Source organism: Rhincodon typus, chromosome 16 (genome assembly GCF_021869965.1).
Source record: "Rhincodon typus isolate 14 chromosome 16, sRhiTyp1.1, whole genome shotgun sequence".
NCBI lineage: Eukaryota > Metazoa > Chordata > Chondrichthyes > Orectolobiformes > Rhincodontidae > Rhincodon > Rhincodon typus.
Window position 1 is genome coordinate 7,537,951 of NC_063347.1, and position 18,817 is coordinate 7,556,767.

At 40.5% G+C, this 18,817-nt stretch overlaps 1 protein-coding gene across 1 annotated transcript in view; it reads right to left on the bottom strand.

Moving 5' to 3' along the window:
* Positions 1-7,338: 7,338 nt before the first annotated feature.
* Positions 7,339-18,817, bottom strand: part of p4htmb (prolyl 4-hydroxylase, transmembrane b) — a 61,168-nt gene continuing 49,689 nt past the window's right edge. Inside the window, exons 7-9 of the mRNA XM_048606604.1 lie at positions 17,020-17,110; positions 14,555-14,678; positions 7,339-12,679 (exon numbers count right to left, since the gene is read on the bottom strand). Coding sequence (XP_048462561.1) covers positions 12,468-12,679; positions 14,555-14,678; positions 17,020-17,110 — 427 coding nt within the window. The 3' untranslated portion in view covers positions 7,339-12,467. The remainder of the gene's footprint in view (positions 12,680-14,554; positions 14,679-17,019; positions 17,111-18,817) is intronic.

The following is an 18,817-nucleotide window of genomic DNA, read 5'->3' on the forward strand; positions in this document are numbered from 1 at the left end:
GAATATGAGTTGCTGTTCCTGCAACCTTCGGGTGGCATCGTTGTGGCACTGCAGGAGGCCCAGGATGGACATGTCGTCTGAGGAATGGGAGGGGGAGTTGAAATGGTTCGTGACTGGGAGGTGCAGTTATTTAGTGCAAGCCGAGCGTAGGTGTTCTGCAAAGCGGTCTCCAAGCCTCTGCTTAGTTTCCCCGATGTAGAGGAGACCACAATGGGTACAGCGGATGCAGTATACCACATTAGCAGATGTGCAGGTGAACGTCTGCCTGATGAGAAAAGTCTTCTTGGGGCCTGGGATGGGGGTGAGGGGGGAGGTGTAGGGACAGGTGTAGCACTTCCTGTGGTTGCAGGGAAAAGTGCTGGGTGTGGTGGGGCTGGAGGGGAGTGTGGAGCAGACAAGGGAGTCACAGAGAGACTGGTGCCTCCGAAAAGCAGATAAGGGTGGGGAGGGAAAAATGTCTTTGGTGGTGGGGTCGGATTGCAGATGGCGGAAGTGTCGGAGGATAATGCGTTGGATCCGGAGGTTGGTGGGGTGGTATGTGAGGACGAGGGGGATTCTGTTTTGGTTGTTATTGCGGGGAGGGAGTGTGGGGGATGGGTTGCAGGAAATGCGGGAGACACGGTCAAGGGCATTCTCGACCACTGAGGGGGGGAAGTTGCGGTCCTTGAAAAACGAGGACATCTGAGATGTACGGGAGTGGAATGCCTCATCCTGGGAGCAGATGCGGCGGAGGTGAAGGAATTGGGAATAGGGGATGGCATTTTTGCAGGAAGGTGGGTGGGAGGAGGTGTATTCAAGGTAGCTGTGGGAGTCGGTGGGCTTGAAATGGATATCGGTTTCTAGGTGGTTGCTGGAGATGGAGACAGAGACGTCCAGGAAGGAGAGAGAGGTATTAGAGATGGTCCAGGTGAACTTAAGGTTGGGGTGGAAGGTGTTGGTGAAGTGACTGAACTGTTCGAGCTCCTCATGGGAGCACGAGGTGGCGCCGATACAGTCATCAATGTAATGGAGGAAGAGGTGGGGATTAGGGCCAGTGTAGGTACGGAAGAGGGATTGTTCCACGTAACCTACAAAGAGGCAGGCATAGCTTGGGCCCATGCGGGTACCCATGGCCACCCCCTTGACCTGTCCGTCCTCCCTGGACTGACCTATCTCCTCCCTACCTACACTCACCTTTACTGGCTCCGTCCCCGCCTCTTTGACCTGTCTGTCTCCTTTCCACCTTTCTTCTCCTCCATCCATCTTCTATCCGCCTCCCCTTCTCTCCCTATTTATTTCAGAACCCCCTTCCCCTCCCCCATTTCTGAAGAAGGGTCGAGGCCCGAAACGTCAGCCATCCTGCTCCTCTGATGCTGCTTGGCCTGCTGTGTTCATTCAGTTCTACACCTTGTTATCTCAGATTCTCCAGCATCTGCAGTTCTTACTAACCCCGAGCTGCAGAAGAGGCAGAGCTGAGTAACAACAGATGTGCTATGGATTACCAATGTTAACACTAAAATAAAACAAAGAACTGCGGATACTGGAAATCTGATACAAAGATCTGAAGAAGGGTCACTAGACTCGAAACGTTAACACTGTTTCTCTCTCCACAGATGCTGCCAGACCTAGAGTTTCTCCAGCAATTTCTGTTTTTGCATCAAAGTTAACACTGCTTTTGTAGACCTCCAGCTCCCTCTCCAGCTTCAGATCCAACTCCTTCAAACAGCAAAATAAAAACAGAAAGTCAGTAGGTTTGCGAAGACAGAAATTTGACTTCATTATGACTTGTTCGCAACTCTGTTTTGCTTTCATTTAGTCGGGGGGGGGGGGAGAAGGGGCTGGCAGAAGTAAAAACAGGAAGTGCTGGAGAAAACTCTTCTTTTTATTTCAGATTTCCTGCATCTGCAGTATTTTGCTTTTATTTAAGGGAATGACTGACCTGTGTGTCTGTTTTCTCAGTGCAACAATCAGGGAATTTTATTGTAAAATCAAAAGTTTTTCTTGAGCTTTAAGGAGGGACTTGAGAGAAAAACTTGGGTTGTTTTCTCTGGAGCCACAGAACCTGGGGGAAGACATGAAAGAAGTCTATAAAATTATGAGATGCATTGATAGTGTTGATGGTCAGAATCTTTTTCTCAGAGTTGGAATGTCTAATATTAAGGCGCATGCATTTAAGGTGAGGGGGAAATGTTCAAAGGAGATGTGAGGGGCAAGTTTTTTTACACAGCAGATGGTAGGAATCTGGAACATGCTCCCAGGGGTGGTGATGGACGCAGATACAATAGGAGTATTTAAGGGGCTTTTAGATAAGCACATGAATGGAAAGCAAGGAATGGAGGAATATGGACGAAGGACAGGCAGAAGGGATTAGTTTAATTTAGCAATATGTTTGACACAACATCATGGGCTGAAGGGCCCATTCCTGTACTGCACTGTTCTATGTACTATGTACTATATTCTCAAATTCAGCAAGTCTGGCAACATATGTGAAGAGAAACAAAATTAATGTTTTAGGTCTGTGACTTATCATCAAAACAATTTGATTGATTGACTCCACTGATCTATGAGATGTTTTGAAGACAACTTTAAGATTGTGTCAGAGAATATTAAAAAAAAGAGTAGGGTCTTTTTCTGTGCAAGCAAATCTTTGACGGATCTGTATCTTAACTAGGTTTACTCAGATTAGTTCCATAATCTTTCTTCTTAGCTATCAAAAATCTATCCATATTAAGTTTAGAAATTTTCAATTACCCTGCATTCATAGCCTTTAGAATGAAAAGTTCTGGATTTTCACTACACTTTGTTGAAGAACAGATTCCTTAATCTGACGGCTTAATTCTAATGTTAAGATTGTACTCCCTTGTTCTGGATACCCCCTACCAGATGAAATAGGTTCTCTCTGCCTACCCTATCATATTCTGAAATTATTTTAAACACCGCATTGCATAAGCTTTTAAAAATCCTAGAATAATACAACACAGGAGGAATCCATTCCACCTCTCTGGGGTCTGCACTGTTTCTAGCAAAGAACAATGTAGTTAGTCCCACTCCATTGCTCTTTCATCATATCCCTCCAAATCTTTCTTCTTCAAGTATTCATCCACTTCCCTTTTGCAACTCTCTCTGTGCCCTCTGCTTGTTGACATTCAACCAATGGACGGTTTCACTTTATTTATTCTATCTATGCCCTTTATGATTTTAAACACTCATCAAGTCTCCTCTTAAAGGAAAACAACCCCAGCTTCTGCAGTGTATCCACAAAATGGTAACTGTACAGCCTAGAATTATTTAATTAAGGCTCTTCTTCGAAGGCTTCACAGATAATGAAGCAGTTTGCAGTTTTATGTAGCAAGACTTGGTCTTCGGGGCATATTACTATGTCAAATGTGCTCTATGAATTCAAATTTTCATTATTGGGTAGAATTCAGGCTTGGGGTGATAAAGTGATGTGCAACATTCACTCTGTGCAAATACCAGGCAATAACCATTGTTATGGACCAGACCAAACCCCCTTAAAGTATTCAGAAGATAGTCTAGACTGTAAATGCCAGGCATTGCATTCTAAATGCAGTTGGATTGATTTGAAGCAAAACACACTTTATTCATAACTATAGTTAATATACAAAAAGAAAGAAGCAATTGAATAACTTAACTCTATTTGAAAACTTAACAGAATAATAGATGATTTAACTAATAAACACTAACTGTTCTGAAATAGTAATATCCCATAAACACACCCTTGGCAAAGGCAAGTTCAGAAAAATAGATTGTCTCACAGACAATTCTCCAGCCCAGGTGGAAAAAACATCAAGAGAAAACTCTGTGCGAGACAGTAGCAGGGTGAGATGTACTGCAGCTTCCAAACCCAGTTTCAAGACCCCAGCAGCAACTGCTACTGAAAACTAAAACTAAAAATTCTCATTCCATCGGAGTTTGCCCTACCCATTCAGGCTACTTCTATTGTTCCTACTTTAAGAAAAAAATCCAAGGTCTCCAACCTGTTTACTTTATGGGCTTTCAATAGACAGGTCTATACATCTGCCTTAAAATCTCTCTTCAAAAAAAAATGGACAAAATGCATCTCTTAAAGCCACAGTAACATCATACCATCTCAGAAGAGAGTCTAACCACTTACCTTATCCAATATCCAATGCTGAATATCCACTAAGATCATCCAAGGTTGGTGGGGATTTACCACCGAGCAGAAATTTAAACTTACTGACCACATAATTACTGGGGCTACAAGAGCTAAATGGTAGCTGGGAATTTTATGGCAAGTGACTCATCTCCTGACTTCCCAAAGCCTGTTCACCATCTACAAGGCAGAAGTCAAAGGTGTATTGTAGTACTCATCACTTGCATGGATATGTGCAGCTCCAGTAACATTCAAGTAGTTTAACATCATCCAAGATAAAGCACCTAGTGTGATTGGCATCCCAAGCAACTCTCTAGACATTTATTCCCTCCTTCACCAGTACAATCTGCAGCATGTACACTAAACGAGATGTACTGCAGTGTCAAGAGGATATTTAAAAATCATTAAGGGGAGGTAATGGCCTAATGGTATTATATGACTATTAATTTAGAAACACAGTTAATGTGTTGGGAACAAGGGTTCAAATCCTGCCAATGTAGAGAGTAGCATTTGAATTCAATAAAAATCTGGAATTAAGATGACCATTAAACAACTGTAAAGGTAAACCTATCTGATTCACTAATTTCCTCTACAGAAGGAAACTGCTGTCCTTACCTGGTCTGGCCTACTTTTGACCTTAGACCCATAGCAAAGTAGTTGATTCTTAACTGCACTCTGGGCAATAAGTGCTGGCCCAGTCAGCCATGCCCTCATTGCAAGAATGCAATTAAAAAGAAACTAGCCAAGGCTACATGGACACCAGCATTCATTACCTCCACTGTCTGGAAAGGCAGGGCCAACAGATGACTCTAGAAGTCACCACCTGCAAGTCACACAACATTTTAACTTGGACATCAATCACCATTCTTTCACTGTCACGGGCAAAAAATCCTGACCTCCCTACAATATATAGTGGGTGGTTACAAAGTGTAATTCTTGCTTCATACTACTTTTGAAACAAGGTCCATTCTTTTTTTAAATGAGAATTAAATTGTTCCAGCTACAATATGCATTTATATAGTACCTATAATGTAGTATAATTTCCCAAAGTGATTTCAAACAAAAGTTGGGTCTGGGCCAAAGGAAACCAAAAAAAGTGACCACAAGCTTGGTCAAAGAATTGAGTTTTAAGAAGGACTTTAAAGGAAAGGTAAGAGCTTTTATAGAGTCATACAGCACAGAAACAGACCCTTTGGTCTAACCAGTCCATGCCAACTATAATCCCAAACTAAACTAGACCCACCTGCCTGCGCTTGGCCTATATCCCTCTAAACATTTCTTATCCTTTAAATGTAACTGTACCCAAATCCATCACTTCCTCTGGAAGTTCATCCCATATACAAATCATTCTTGGTGCAAAAATATTGCCCCCTGTGTCTTTTTTAAATCTTTCTCCTCTCACCTTAAAAATAAGCCCCATACTCTTGAAATCCCCCACCCTTGGGAAAAGACACCTGCCATTTACCTTATATGTACCCCTCATGATTTTATAAACATCTATTATGTCACCTCTCAAACTCCTACACTCCAGTGAAAAAAGTCCCAGCTTCTCCTTATAACTCAAACACTCAATTCCTGGCAACATTGTAGTAAATCTTTCCTGAACCTTCTCCAGCTTAATAATATCTTTCCTATAATGAGGCGACCAGAACCGCACACAACATTCCAGAAGAGGCCTCACCAATATCCTATACAACCACATGAGATCCTAGCTCCTATACTCAAAGGTCTGAGCAATGAAGGCAAGCATGCTAAACACCTTCTTAACTACCCCGTCTACGCAATGCAAACTTCAAAGAATTGTGTACCTGAATCCCTAGTTCTCTGTTCAATAACACTACCCAAAGCCCTTCTTTTAATTGTATAAGTCTCGTCCTTGTTTATTTTACCAAATTGCAATACCTCATATTTATCCAAATTAAACTCCATCTACCACTCCTCAGCCCATGGACCCAATTGATCAACATCTCTTTGTAATCTTAGATATCCTTCTTCACTGTCCACTATACCACTAATTTTGGTGTCATCCACAAAAACTTACTAACCATGCCTTCTAAATTCTCATTTAAATCATTTATATTGCCTCCAACAATTTCCTGATATAACAAGCAATGAGTCAAATTGGTTGAAGACTGGCATCGGTGAGGCAGGGGACCTCTGGAAGAGGCCAAGATGGATAACTCACTTGGCATTTCTGAATGAAGACAATTGCAAATGTTGGGCTGTGAGTCCGTGCTGGAGTCAACTATCATTGAAGATGGAAATATATAGGAAGTCTCCTTCTCCAATGAGTTGCTTAATTGCCCACAACCATTCACAACTGGATGTAGCAGGACTGCAGAGCTTAAATCTGATTTGTTAGATGAGGAATTGATCAGCTCCATCTATATCTGTTGCTTATGTTGTTTGACACACCAGTAATCCTGTTTTGTAACTTCACCAGGTTGACAGCTTATTTTTAGTTACGCCTGGTGCAGCTTCTGGCATACACTCCAGCACTTTTCATTCAACAATTTATTCATATACTTACTATGAATAATGCTATTTTATGGCAATTGATTTTTCCACCTTTGAAGAAACTACAGATTATAAAACCTAACATTCAAGTATTAGCAGGTCTAGCAAAACTGGGACTTTCAAATAAAATCAGAAATTGCTGGCAAACCTTAGCAGGTGTGGTAGCATCTACAGGAGGAAAGCAGAGTTAACGTTTTGAGTCTGATGAACTCTGTTCTGATGAAGAGTCACTGAACTTAAGATATTAACTGTTTTCTTCTCACAGATGCTGCTAGACCTGCTGAGTTTCACCAGCAATTTCTGCTTTTGTTCAATTCTCCAGTGTCCGCAGTTTTCTTTTTAGTGTTCAGACTTTCAAAGTTTGTCTTTATGGCTGTGTACCTTGTGAATTTAAATCCACATTCCCATTAACTTGCCAATATCATGAGTTGTTGATACCAAAGGTTTTTGGGAATTATGATTCAGAATTTATCTACCTATGAGAATGACACTTTTTCAAAGCTACAAGCCATAAAATTCAAATAAGATTGCAAGTTAGCATTCATGAACACAATTAGAATTAATTTGGCTGAAGATTGCAATGGTTGGCTTTGGTATTCAGTTTGGATATCTTAGCTGTGAGACATTCCTTTGGGCCGGAAGTTTTAAATAAGCAACAGGAAAGTTGGTTATACAATTGTAGAGATCAAAAAAAAATCCAAGTGAGCTCAGTTTTAAACCAGTTTTTAATGACTTGTTGAAGATTACACAACTGTTTACAAGTCAACATAGAGACAGGCAGACTGAAGAATACAATACAGACTAATTGAGTGAGCTCACACATGCAGCATAGACAAGAAATGTGTTGTCTTTATTCAGACAAAGCTGGCATGTATTACCTGAGTAACCCAAGGAAATCTTGGGGGATTAAGTGCAACATCTACAATTAAATAAAAAATATGTTGGAACCTGTCAGGACACACGCCCTAATGGAGCAAAATATTAAATAATAATTAATTAAATATTGACATACTTTAATAAATACTAAATAATTTAGTGTTACAAGCGGAGGATGAATATTAGTAATAGACCTGACTTCTTCAATATAGCATTCAAAAAGGATAAGCTAACACTAGAAATTGAAGGTGTTATTAATTAGGAAGATAAAGATATGAGTATTTTAAGATAGAATATAAAAAATAAATCACAATGTCACAGCGTGGGGACAATGCCTATTAAATAGAATTATTTAAACTTTCCTTTTATATATTATCTTTCAAATTAATCAAAACATTTAAAACATTTCCAGTTGATAACGAGTTTGTTCTCCTTTGAGCAAATAATGTTCAGGAGAAATTTAACAGCAGTATTGAAAATTGAGGGGTTTTGATAAAGTAGAATAGGAGAAACAGTTTCCCACTCACAGGAGGATTTGTAATTATTTAATGCAACTGGCAAAAGAAGCAGAGTGTGACGCATTGCTATGATTTACTGTGTATTGACTGTAAAGGTAGTGAAAGTAATTTCAACAGTAATAAAGGAGAGTTGATAAACACTTCCAGGAAGAAAAATAAATTACAGGGCTATGACAAAAATTTGAGCATAGACATGATGGGCAAAACGGCCTTTCTCATTTTTTACTGTGTAATTCTATGATGGGCAAGGCACAAGATTAGGATTACGAAACTATTTTGTATGTGGACTGCAGTGTAAGTGCTTTTTTGCCTGCATTTTATGGTAACATAATGCAGACATGCCAAATGTACAATTTTCTTCCATCTCATCCCAGATCCACTACTGTATAGCTGACAAACACGTTAACTGTAGTACTATTCCAAGGTCAATTCAACACATGTTCCATGAGAAAATGCAATAGGGCAGCAAACAAATATAAGGCTCAAGCTTCAATTCCTTGGCTGTAAGAAGCTCAAATCAGACCAGCATTGGAAGTGTTTGCAAAGAGCAAAATCTTCTGTTTTGGAGGTGTAGAAGGGAGACGCACAACTAGTACTTCCTTTTGATCGCTAGAAAATATGCACATGTGGAAATAAGCAAGGACAGGATCAAGCTTAGATGTGATTCCCTCCATTTCTGAATAGTTTACAGATACATCTGAACTGCACAAAAGCCTAGAAATCAGGGTTCAGGAATGGAGGGGAAGAAATAAAGACTCCAAAACAAATACCTCTGTTCCTTGACAGTTTATATGTACTTACCCAGGAACAAAAGTATTTTGAATAACTGTCTAACTTGCAAATCAAGATTCTGTGGTTATTTAATACTCTTTATATTGCTGTAGTGTTCAGGGTGAGCAACCTTCCTGCATTTTACAGAACCATTCCATAGTCGAGGAGGTTGTCCCATCTCCTGGGCTGTTTGTTGCCGGCTGCTGTTTATCCCAGGATTCTGACAATTGATTTTCACATACGTACATTATACACCTATAAACGTTCACTCCTCCCCACAATCCCTTCAAAAATGAGTCTTGCTTTCAGCACAAGGAAGATGGCAGGTGAAAATCTCAAAATTAATATATAGTTAATGAGATTCATATTCTAAAGAACTCCCAAGAGATTGTAAGAACCTAAGTTTTGGAAAATTAAATATCATCCTGAGGAGAGAAATGTCAGGTTAGCAGCATTAGCAAAACTTTCTGAAGTTTTGAAGTAGGACAGGAAAAGTCCAGCTGACTTATCAAATCTGGCCCAAGAAAAGAAATAAAGAAATTCATCATAAAGAAATGATGAATTTGGATGTACTGGCAGGGAATCTCTGTGATTGAAAGCAATGATTAGCAATTTCTTAAAATGAAGTCAAGAAGGTAGAAAATCATGAGGGTTAGGGTTAACTGTTTTAATTGTTCTTGCTTGAAATCTATTTCCCATGTGTCCTTTCTAAAAGGGATCAATAATGAGTGACAGGATAAGTGGCTGAACATTCCTCTTTTCTCGCCAGGCCAGGGTCACTCAGAACATTTTTACCAAAATACCACCTTGGTCAAGACTGGTTAAAATCAGTGCAGACCAAGTGTCTGGTGAAGGTTATTTTGCTCAGCATCACATGGGCAGTACAGTTACTTACTGTAGTTATTATGAAGCCAGATTATGTAATTCAAATATCTACATCTGAACAAAGAAAGGGAAAAAGTTACCCTATTTACTGTTTATGAGTAAACCTTAAATGCTTGCACAGAGAACATGGTAAGAGATGACAACAGATAATGATCAACCTGAAGCATGTACCTAAACTGAATGCAGCAGAGAACTGACAACTCTTATCTTAATAGTGGGGCCCAGCCTAAGAAAATTATATCGATAAGCTTAATTGCCTTCTTGTGGTTTCATATTTTTCATAAAATTAGTTTTATTCAATACTACCAGGATGGCCAAAACTCAGGGAGAAAATTAAGGGACACTGTAATTCGATGCTAGATAATCAGGGTGGAGGGCTGCTGAAGAACAGTCATACTGGAATCAAGGTTAACTCTGTTTCTCTCACCACAGATGCTGTCAGACTTGCTGAGTATCTCCAGCATTCTCTGTTTGTTTTTGCAGGGTATTTTGCAGTCTCAAGAGACCCATTGGCCTACTCCTGCTTACTATTCTAATATTAGAAAGTGGGCACTGGGAGAGGGTAGGATCAGGACTTCACTCAGTCAAGATGCCCTCTGTAATGCATCAGTCTATTGACACATATTGTCCAGGCTCACCAAACGAGTCATGGCTACTTGGGTGAATAGTTGGGGACAATGTGGCCATGGAATCAAACTCTTGCAGGAAGCAATATCAAGAGAGGAGGATGAGAGAAAATGAAAGGGAGAGGAATTAATCCCAGAACAAAAAAGAACTACAGACACAAGAGAAGGGTCCTAGTGGCAGCGCTCTATCATTCTAAAACTGCAGCTTTAAGTTTACATTTAGGTAAGTCCATCAGATTAATTCATTTGCCACAATAGGATGAACTTAGGCAGCGTCTACAGAGAAATTCTTCCCTCCCTATCTCAGCTGCTGTTCTACCCTCGAATGGAGGTGACTATTTATTTGAGAGGGAAAAGATGTAGAAATCGAAAGAATAAAATCCTATCGCCTTGTCTCCGGCCAACCCAACATAGTGAGAAACAGGATCCTGACCCGAAACATTGACTTTCCTGCTCCTCTGATGCTGTCTGACCTGCTGTGTTCCTCCAGTTCCACACTGTATCAACTCTGACTTCCAGCATCTGCAGTTCTTGCTATCTCCATATTGAGAAACATGATGCTTTATATTTTGCTACATGTAGATTTTAAAATATATATATTTATATATATCTATGCACTAAGATTCAACATACAATTTGGGCAAACATATTATCTTTTTCTAATTATTGTACGTTGAGAAACTTTCACCTTAATTACATGGTGAGCTCATGTCACCTAGACAACCTGCTTTCCTCTACATCATAGATGACTCCTAGCTGTTTGAGAACTATTTGCTCAATTCAAAAAAAATGGTTATAGAGTAGTTCTATGATCATTCCTGAGGCTTATGGGTGAATGTACTACATTATGCAGTACTAAATCATGAGGTTCCACAAAAGCCTCAAGTTTGACCACTGGTCTGTGTTGAACGTTTGGGTTGTGATGGGAATGCAGCATTGATCTAAATTATTTCTAGGGACTGACAGATTAACAGTCAAGATTCAAGACTATTCAGTGTGGCTTGCTGCAGTGTATATCGCTGATTATCTATAAAGAACCATGTCAGAATCAGTTCTGATAATTTCTCTGATAAAAATCACTTGCTAAGGTGGGGTGATGAATCAAAGGCTGTTTGGTTGAGATGACGGAGGTATTTAGTCCTGTGTTCCTTTAAGACAGTGTTGAGTAGGAGTAGGATAGCTGAGCCTTATTGAAATCAGCTCCGAATTGTCATGTCACCATGTTTTTAAAAAACATCTACTATTTCTCTTTTGCTCTCCTGAAGGTCCTAATTACTTACTGAAATATGGTTTCAGAGGCACTCTCTGCCATTTGGTCCCTGGTCCAAGTAGCCATTCTTCTCCTGAGCTTAGGGTTTGTTGGCAAGATTCAACTTAATCAAATCACAATCAAATCTAGTACTTTCCCTTTGCCTCGTGAGACTCTCACTTCCAGTAAGTTTACCTAAATATCAAATCAGAAGGTATTCACTCCAAAATGACTGACAGCTCCCATCACCATCTTGACAGATTAGTGAACACAGCATGGAACAGGGATTTATGCTAGGACTTTCTTGGTTTACAGGGCTCAATAATCCCTCTGCAAAGCTTGTATTGGACTTGTTGAGCAGATTTGAAACATATTGTTAAAAGAAGGAAGAGTGAATGGTCATAATAATTGAATTAAGAAGGCACGAATGCTGGGAAATCTAAAATTTAAAACAGGATCCTGGAAATACACAGCATCAGCACAGCAACTGCATTGGACCATCATGGTATTTTGGGTGTCATCCTCTGTTAGAACTAAAGAAAAATAAAAGTCTGAGCAGCTCAAATGCCTGCCCACATTCTTGGCCAGAGCAGGGCAGATTAAAATTGAAATAGAAAGAATAAAGTAATAAAAACAATATGGCTTGGTGTTACTTCTAATCATTAGCCACTGATCCATGTTCTGAAGCACACGTCAGGCAGGGACAGGATCAGGCTGGGCTGTGATGCAACATGCGGTCAAATAGCCTGCCAGTATTCAGCCACTGGAAGCTGAAGGTAAAGTTAAACATTCATGACTGAAGGCAATTGATCACAACATATTTTCTCTTTAAACCCTGATTGAAGATGGACAAATAAAAAAGGAAGTTTGTCCACATTAAGCATTCAAAAACATTCTGTTTTGGAACACATTCACAGCTCTACATGCAAGTCTTTATAAATATTATCAACTGCCCACTCTGCAGGACCTTCTTCATTTGTGTATTTGGAAACTGCTTGTTGGAACTGATTTTGACGCTGTGCATCTGGGTCAATGTTGATCCAGTTGTTGGCAATCCATTTGGTTCCTTTGGTGACGACGCAGCCACCGTGCAATGAGTACTCATCTTGCTCACCCACCCAACCTGCAAAAATCAGGAGAAAACAATTACCATCATGTTTTAGAAGTTTCTTGTTCCTGTCCTTGAGGAGTGAAATGTAATCCTCACTGTAGTTGAAAGAAGGTGACTGTCAAAGACATGGAGCTTAAAGTGGACAGTACAGTAGTATCAAGACTGCGCACCTTAGTGTCCTAATTTGGGAATAAACTGACATTAAATAATTGGACCTCAAGGAAAATTCCAGTTCCTTAGGTGGAGCATGCTGAAATAGGCACCAGAAACAGATACAAGAAAGAGGCGGGAGAAAGATAAAAGGCAATATAAAGCAACTAACACAGTTCCACCGTGGCCCTTATCTGCTGTGGTTATGTAACATTGAAACAGAGTTGGGATTAGCAATATTGACTGCTGAGAAAGGGGCCCAAAGAGAACAAAATATTAAAAAGCAACAATTCTGTTATTTATTGTCCCCTGGTCTTCACTGTATCTTTGATCCTCCTGCCTCCTCTCCTTTTTCAGTGGTTTAAAGACTCTAATATTTTCATTTTCTTTCAGATTCTGATGAAAAAAATCACTGACCTGCAGAGTTAACTCTATTTTTCTTTACAGGAGCTGCACAATTTGCTGAAATTTCTAGGTTTACTTTGTTTTCATTGGAACTAAATTCTACTTTTTCCAAATGCTAAGAGCTACCTTTATGTACTCCATTTTATGACAGACCCTAATGAGGTAAAGTAGTGTATATAAAAAAAACAAATAACTTATGATAAAAGACAACAAGGTGCAGGGCTGGATGAACACAGCAGGCCAAGCAGCATCATAGCAGTAGAGAGGCCCCTCCCATTCCTCAGACGACATGTCCATCCTGGGCCTCCTGCAGTGCCACAACGATGCCACCCGAAGGTTGCAGGAACAGCAACTCATATTCTGCTTGGGAACCCTGCAGCCCAATGGTATCAATGTGGATTTCACAAGTTTTAAAATCTCCCCTCCCCCTACCGCATCCCAAAACCAGTCCAGCTCGTCCCTGCCTCCCTAACCTGTTCTTCCTCCCACCTATCCCCTCCTCCCACCTCAAGCCGCACCTCCATCTCCTACCGACCAACCTCATCCCGCCCCCTTGACCTGTCCGTCCTCCCTGGACTGACCTATCCCCTTCCTAACTCCCCACCTACACTCACTTTTACTGGCTCCATCCCCACCTCTTCGACCTGTTTGTTTCCTCTCCACCTATCCTCTCCTCTATCCATCTTCTATCCGCCTCCCACTCTCTCCCTATTTATTTCAGAACCCCCTTCCCCTCCCCCTTTTCTGATGAAGGGTCTAGGCCCGAAACGTCAGCCTCTCTGCTCCTATGATGCTGCTTGGCCTGCTGTGTTCATCCAGCCCTGCACCTTGTTGTCTCGGATTCTCCAGCATCTGCAGTTCCTACTATCATAGACAAACAGGAGGCTGGAAGAACACAGCAAGCCAGGTAGCATCTGGAGGAAAGGAGAAGTCAACCCAAAAGGGTAATACCTGAAACATTGACTTCTCCTTTTCTCCAGATGCTGCCTGGCTTGCTGTGCTCTTCCAGCCTTCTGAATGATAAAACACAGTTTGGTTGTTTTTTTTTTACCCCAGTCCTAACTCAGGGGCACAGTGTTTTTAAATCTAGCCACAACGGGCAGACCAACCATCCATTAGGCAGACTGGAGATTCTCCCAAATTTGTTTTTAATTGATTAGACTGATTTCACTTTACAAGCTACCGTTCCAAAATAATACAACAGTAATCATTCCCTAAGAACTATTTGAATTGCTACTTAGGAAAGGATTTTTTTACATTTTTTACTTTGGTATGTCTTACTTCCTTCTCTTCTAAATATAAACAAATGCATAGCCAGATTGATGTGAGTACCTTCACCATCAGAGAGGTAGTTGTACCAGAAGAGAGCAGTGCCTTGCAAAGGCTTCACCAGCAGGTTGGCTCGGTCACAGTTTCTCCGTGTATCTCGTAAATCCACGTCATTCTGGATTAAAGACTGAGGAAAGAGTCAGAGCAAAGAGCACAGTTCTATTGTTCTTAGAATCCAATATAAATTATCTCCAGTGATTACTCGAGATTGAACTTGCTGTAATACAAATAGTCAACTGCACACTGAACATAATGTTGACAAAAATGTCAGCAATTAATCTTTTACTGGTCGATAGCTGTATTTGTAGTTAGTGCTGCAGTATCAAAGGCTGCCCCCATTTTCCTTGTCCTGAAGTGCAATATTGGGAACTAATGATGCAGTCTAGTTACTTGGGAGCTAACAGCCTGTCAGTACTTCCTCCCACAGCCACTCCTCATGAATACAATTCAACAACTATAGATGATCTTAGTCCTGTCTTAACACAACATCCTAATGTAGACATTTTCCAGAACCGGGTGGCCGGAGTGTGTTCAGATCTGGAGCTACGTGGTTGATAATCTTTTCTTTAACCCAAGAGGCACATAGCATCATCTGAGTGTTTTTGGTTCAGATCTAGATCATCATGAATGGATCTTTCAAATCAGCAGGCAAGCCTAAATAATTATGGGTTTACAACAGGATAAATGATTGGAAATGCCAGCTGTGTTGCAAAGCCACTGTGCTAATTTTACTTTACAAAGTAGTTTGAAAGATTTTTCCTTGACATTTCGATAAAACTACAATTAGTGGGGTAGAGTTTTCACTAGTTTTATCAGCCTAATCTAAGGTGAAACCAGCTAAATTAATGCAATGGACCTCAAATTGATTACATCAAGTGGAATGAGAGTTCCTTTGACCTTTTAATGCTAGTTTAAAAATCAATTCAACCAAATCCAGGACCATTCAAAAAACAACAAAAATCAAAATAATGAGAATGCCAAGTTGCAAGTGCCCAGTCAATAGCCCTTCAAACACTTTTTTTTGGCACCTGGGCAATAGTTGGAACATTTTATAAGTTTTTATACGTTACAAAATACTATATTTACAATGAAAGTGGCTGCACACAAAGTGAAACTAGTGAATGGTTCAGTAGCAATTGAAAAGCCAGTTTTAGCAGTTTAGATTCAGACTGCTTGCATTAAGAGAACTAGACATTCTTAATAAAGATGCTTGTAGTTGGTGATAAATCCATTTTCAGATAAATTAATAAAATTGCATCTGGTTACTTCTCTTAAATACATCAAGAACTTTTTTGAAATAAAAAATCAGTAATCATCAAACTGCTGCTTCCTCGTGGCAACCCCTCCACCAATTGGAGTCCGCTTGCCAACCAGCCACCATGCTCTTCTCTAACAGTAAGAAAACACATTTCCCCATACATTGGTATTGATAAGCACAAGACAAAAAGCTTTTGGCATAATGCAAATTTTTTCAGCAATATTTAAGAAAGATAATGATTTTGTTTTATTATACTATTACAATGCATAAAGGAGCCTGAGCAAAACTGGTCTAATTAGGAATTAGGAGGCAAACTCTCTACTGTTGGAGTCATACCTGGCACACAGAATGGTGGTTGTAGTTGTTGGAAGTCAGACATCTCAGCTCCAGAGCAACTCTGCAGAAGTTCCTCAGGCTAGTGTCCTTGGCCCAAGCATCTTAAGCTGCTTCATCAATTACCTTCCCTCCATCATAAGGTCAGAAGTGTGGATGTTTGCCGATGGTTGCACAATGCTCAGCACCATTCACGAGTCCTCAGATACTGAAGCAGTTCATGTTGAAATGCAGCAAGATCTGGGCAATATCCAGGCCTGGGCTGATGAGCGGCAAGTAACATTTGCACTACACAAATGTCAGGCAATGATCATCTTCAACAAGAGACAATCTATCTACTGCTGCTTGACATTCAATTGCGTTACCATCACTGAATCCCCCACTAACAACACCCTGAGGGTATCATTGACTAGAAACTCAACTGGACTCACCACAGAAACCCAGTAGCTACACGAGCAGATCTGAGACTAGGAATACTACAGCCAGTAACTTACCTCCTGACTCCCCAGAGAATGTCCATCATCTACAAGGCAGAAGTCAGGATTGTGATGAAATATTCCCCACTTTCCTAGATGGTGCAGCTCCAACAAAACTTAAAAAGCTTGACAACATCCATGACAAAGCAGCATGTTTGATTGACACCTCACCCACGAACATCCATTCCCTTCAACCACTGACGCTTAGTAGCAGCAGTGTGTACTGTCTACGAGGTGCACTGCAGAAATTCACCAAAGATCCTCAGGCAACATCTTCCAAACCCATGACCACTCCCATCTAGAGGTTTTTAAGATGCTACTGGCTGATTATCTACTCAGCACACAGTGTTTATGTAACACAATGACTTGTCAACAACGTAAACAAGATTTTTTTCCCTTACCAGTTCATCATACGTTCTATTGTCTGCTACAGGAAAAGCAGTCTCCCCTCCTCCAGAAACATTGTTCAAATAAAACAGCACTGTCACATACCTGGAACAGAAATGAGGTTGAAAATGGAGTAAGGATTAAGGCAGAAGTCAGCAGTTATAGAGAAACATTGAAAATAGGAACAGAAGTAGGTCATTCATCTCTTTGGGCCTTTTCCACTATTCAACATGCTCATGGCTGATAACCTAACTCAGTAGGCGCAAAATATTGCAGATGCTGGAATCTGTACTGAAAACAAAAAATGATGGAAATCACAGGAGGTCAGGCAGCATCCATGGAGAGAGAGCAAGCTAATATTTTGAGTCTAGATGACTCTTCAGAGCTCTGATGCTGCCTGACCCGCTGTGATTTCCAGCATTTTTTGTTTTCCTCTAACTCAGTACCCTGGTCCCGCTTTCTCACCAGATCCTTTGATCCCTTTAGTCCTCTTGAAAACATTCAATGTTTTGGCCTCAACCACTTTCTGTGGCAGGGAACTCTATAGATTCACCACTCTCTGGGTGAAGAAATTTTTCCTTGTCTCAGTCCTGAATGGCTTATCCCATATCCTTAGATTCTGACCCTGATTCCGGACACCCTAGTCCTCAGGAACATCCTTACTGTGGTTACCCTATGTAATCCTGGTAGAACTTTATAGGTTTCTAGGAGAACCCCAAATCATTCTACTAAACGCCAGTGAATATAGTCCTAATCGATCCAGGTTCTCTTCATACATCAGTCCTGCCATCCCAGCATTCAGGGAGGTAAATCTTCATTGCACTCCCTCCATAGCCAGAACATTCTTTCTCAGATAAGGAGGTCAAAACTGTACACAATACTCCAAGTATGGTCTCACCAGGACCCTGTACAATTGCAGCAAGACACCCCTGTTCCTATATTCAAATCCCCTTGCTATAAAAGCTAATTTACCTTTTGTCTTCTCCACTGCCTGCTACACCTGCATGCTTACTTTCAGTGATGGTGTACAGTCTCTTGCAGCTTCCCCATTCCCAATCTTCCACCATTCAGATAATAACCTGTTTTTGCCACCAAAGTGGATAACCTCACATTTATCCACATTACACTTCATCTGCCATGCATTTGTCCACTCTCTTAACTTATCAAATCACAGAAGAATCTCAGCATCCTCCTCAAAGTTCACATTCTCACCCAGCTTATTTCATCTGCAAACATGGTGATATTACATTTAGTTCAATACTTTTAGACTTCCACAATTTCTTGGCAAAAACAAAAAAAGTGCAGTCAACCTAAATTTAAAAGTCTGGAAATTCTCCATAATAGAGAATGATTAGAAAAAATTATTTGCTTCTTCCAACCCCAAGAATGATCATACACTCAGCCTCAGCACCAACTGTGCCTCTGCTCCCAGCTTCGGATCCGTTTGCTGCTAACAGTAGCCAGATTAGTATTCTGCCACCAACTTCAATTTCGGCTTCAGGGATTTTTCACTTTGGTACTGGTGTAAAAATAAGTGATACTGGATCAAATGCCCATCAGACAGTCTGCCGGAACAGTTGTATACAGAGTGGCTAATTTGATTTCCTTCATTGTACAGTCCCAAAGTTAACAGTTCTGAGGTACTTTCCCTCTAACTAGCTTTAATGCTGTCAGACTTTCACTGTGATTGGCAAAGGGACAATGGTATGCTTAATAAACAGCAGAATCTTTGTATGCTCTTGATTAGGACTCAGAAGTGCTTATGAACATACTAAACTTTAATTACAATATATGTTTTTTCTAAAACAAAAG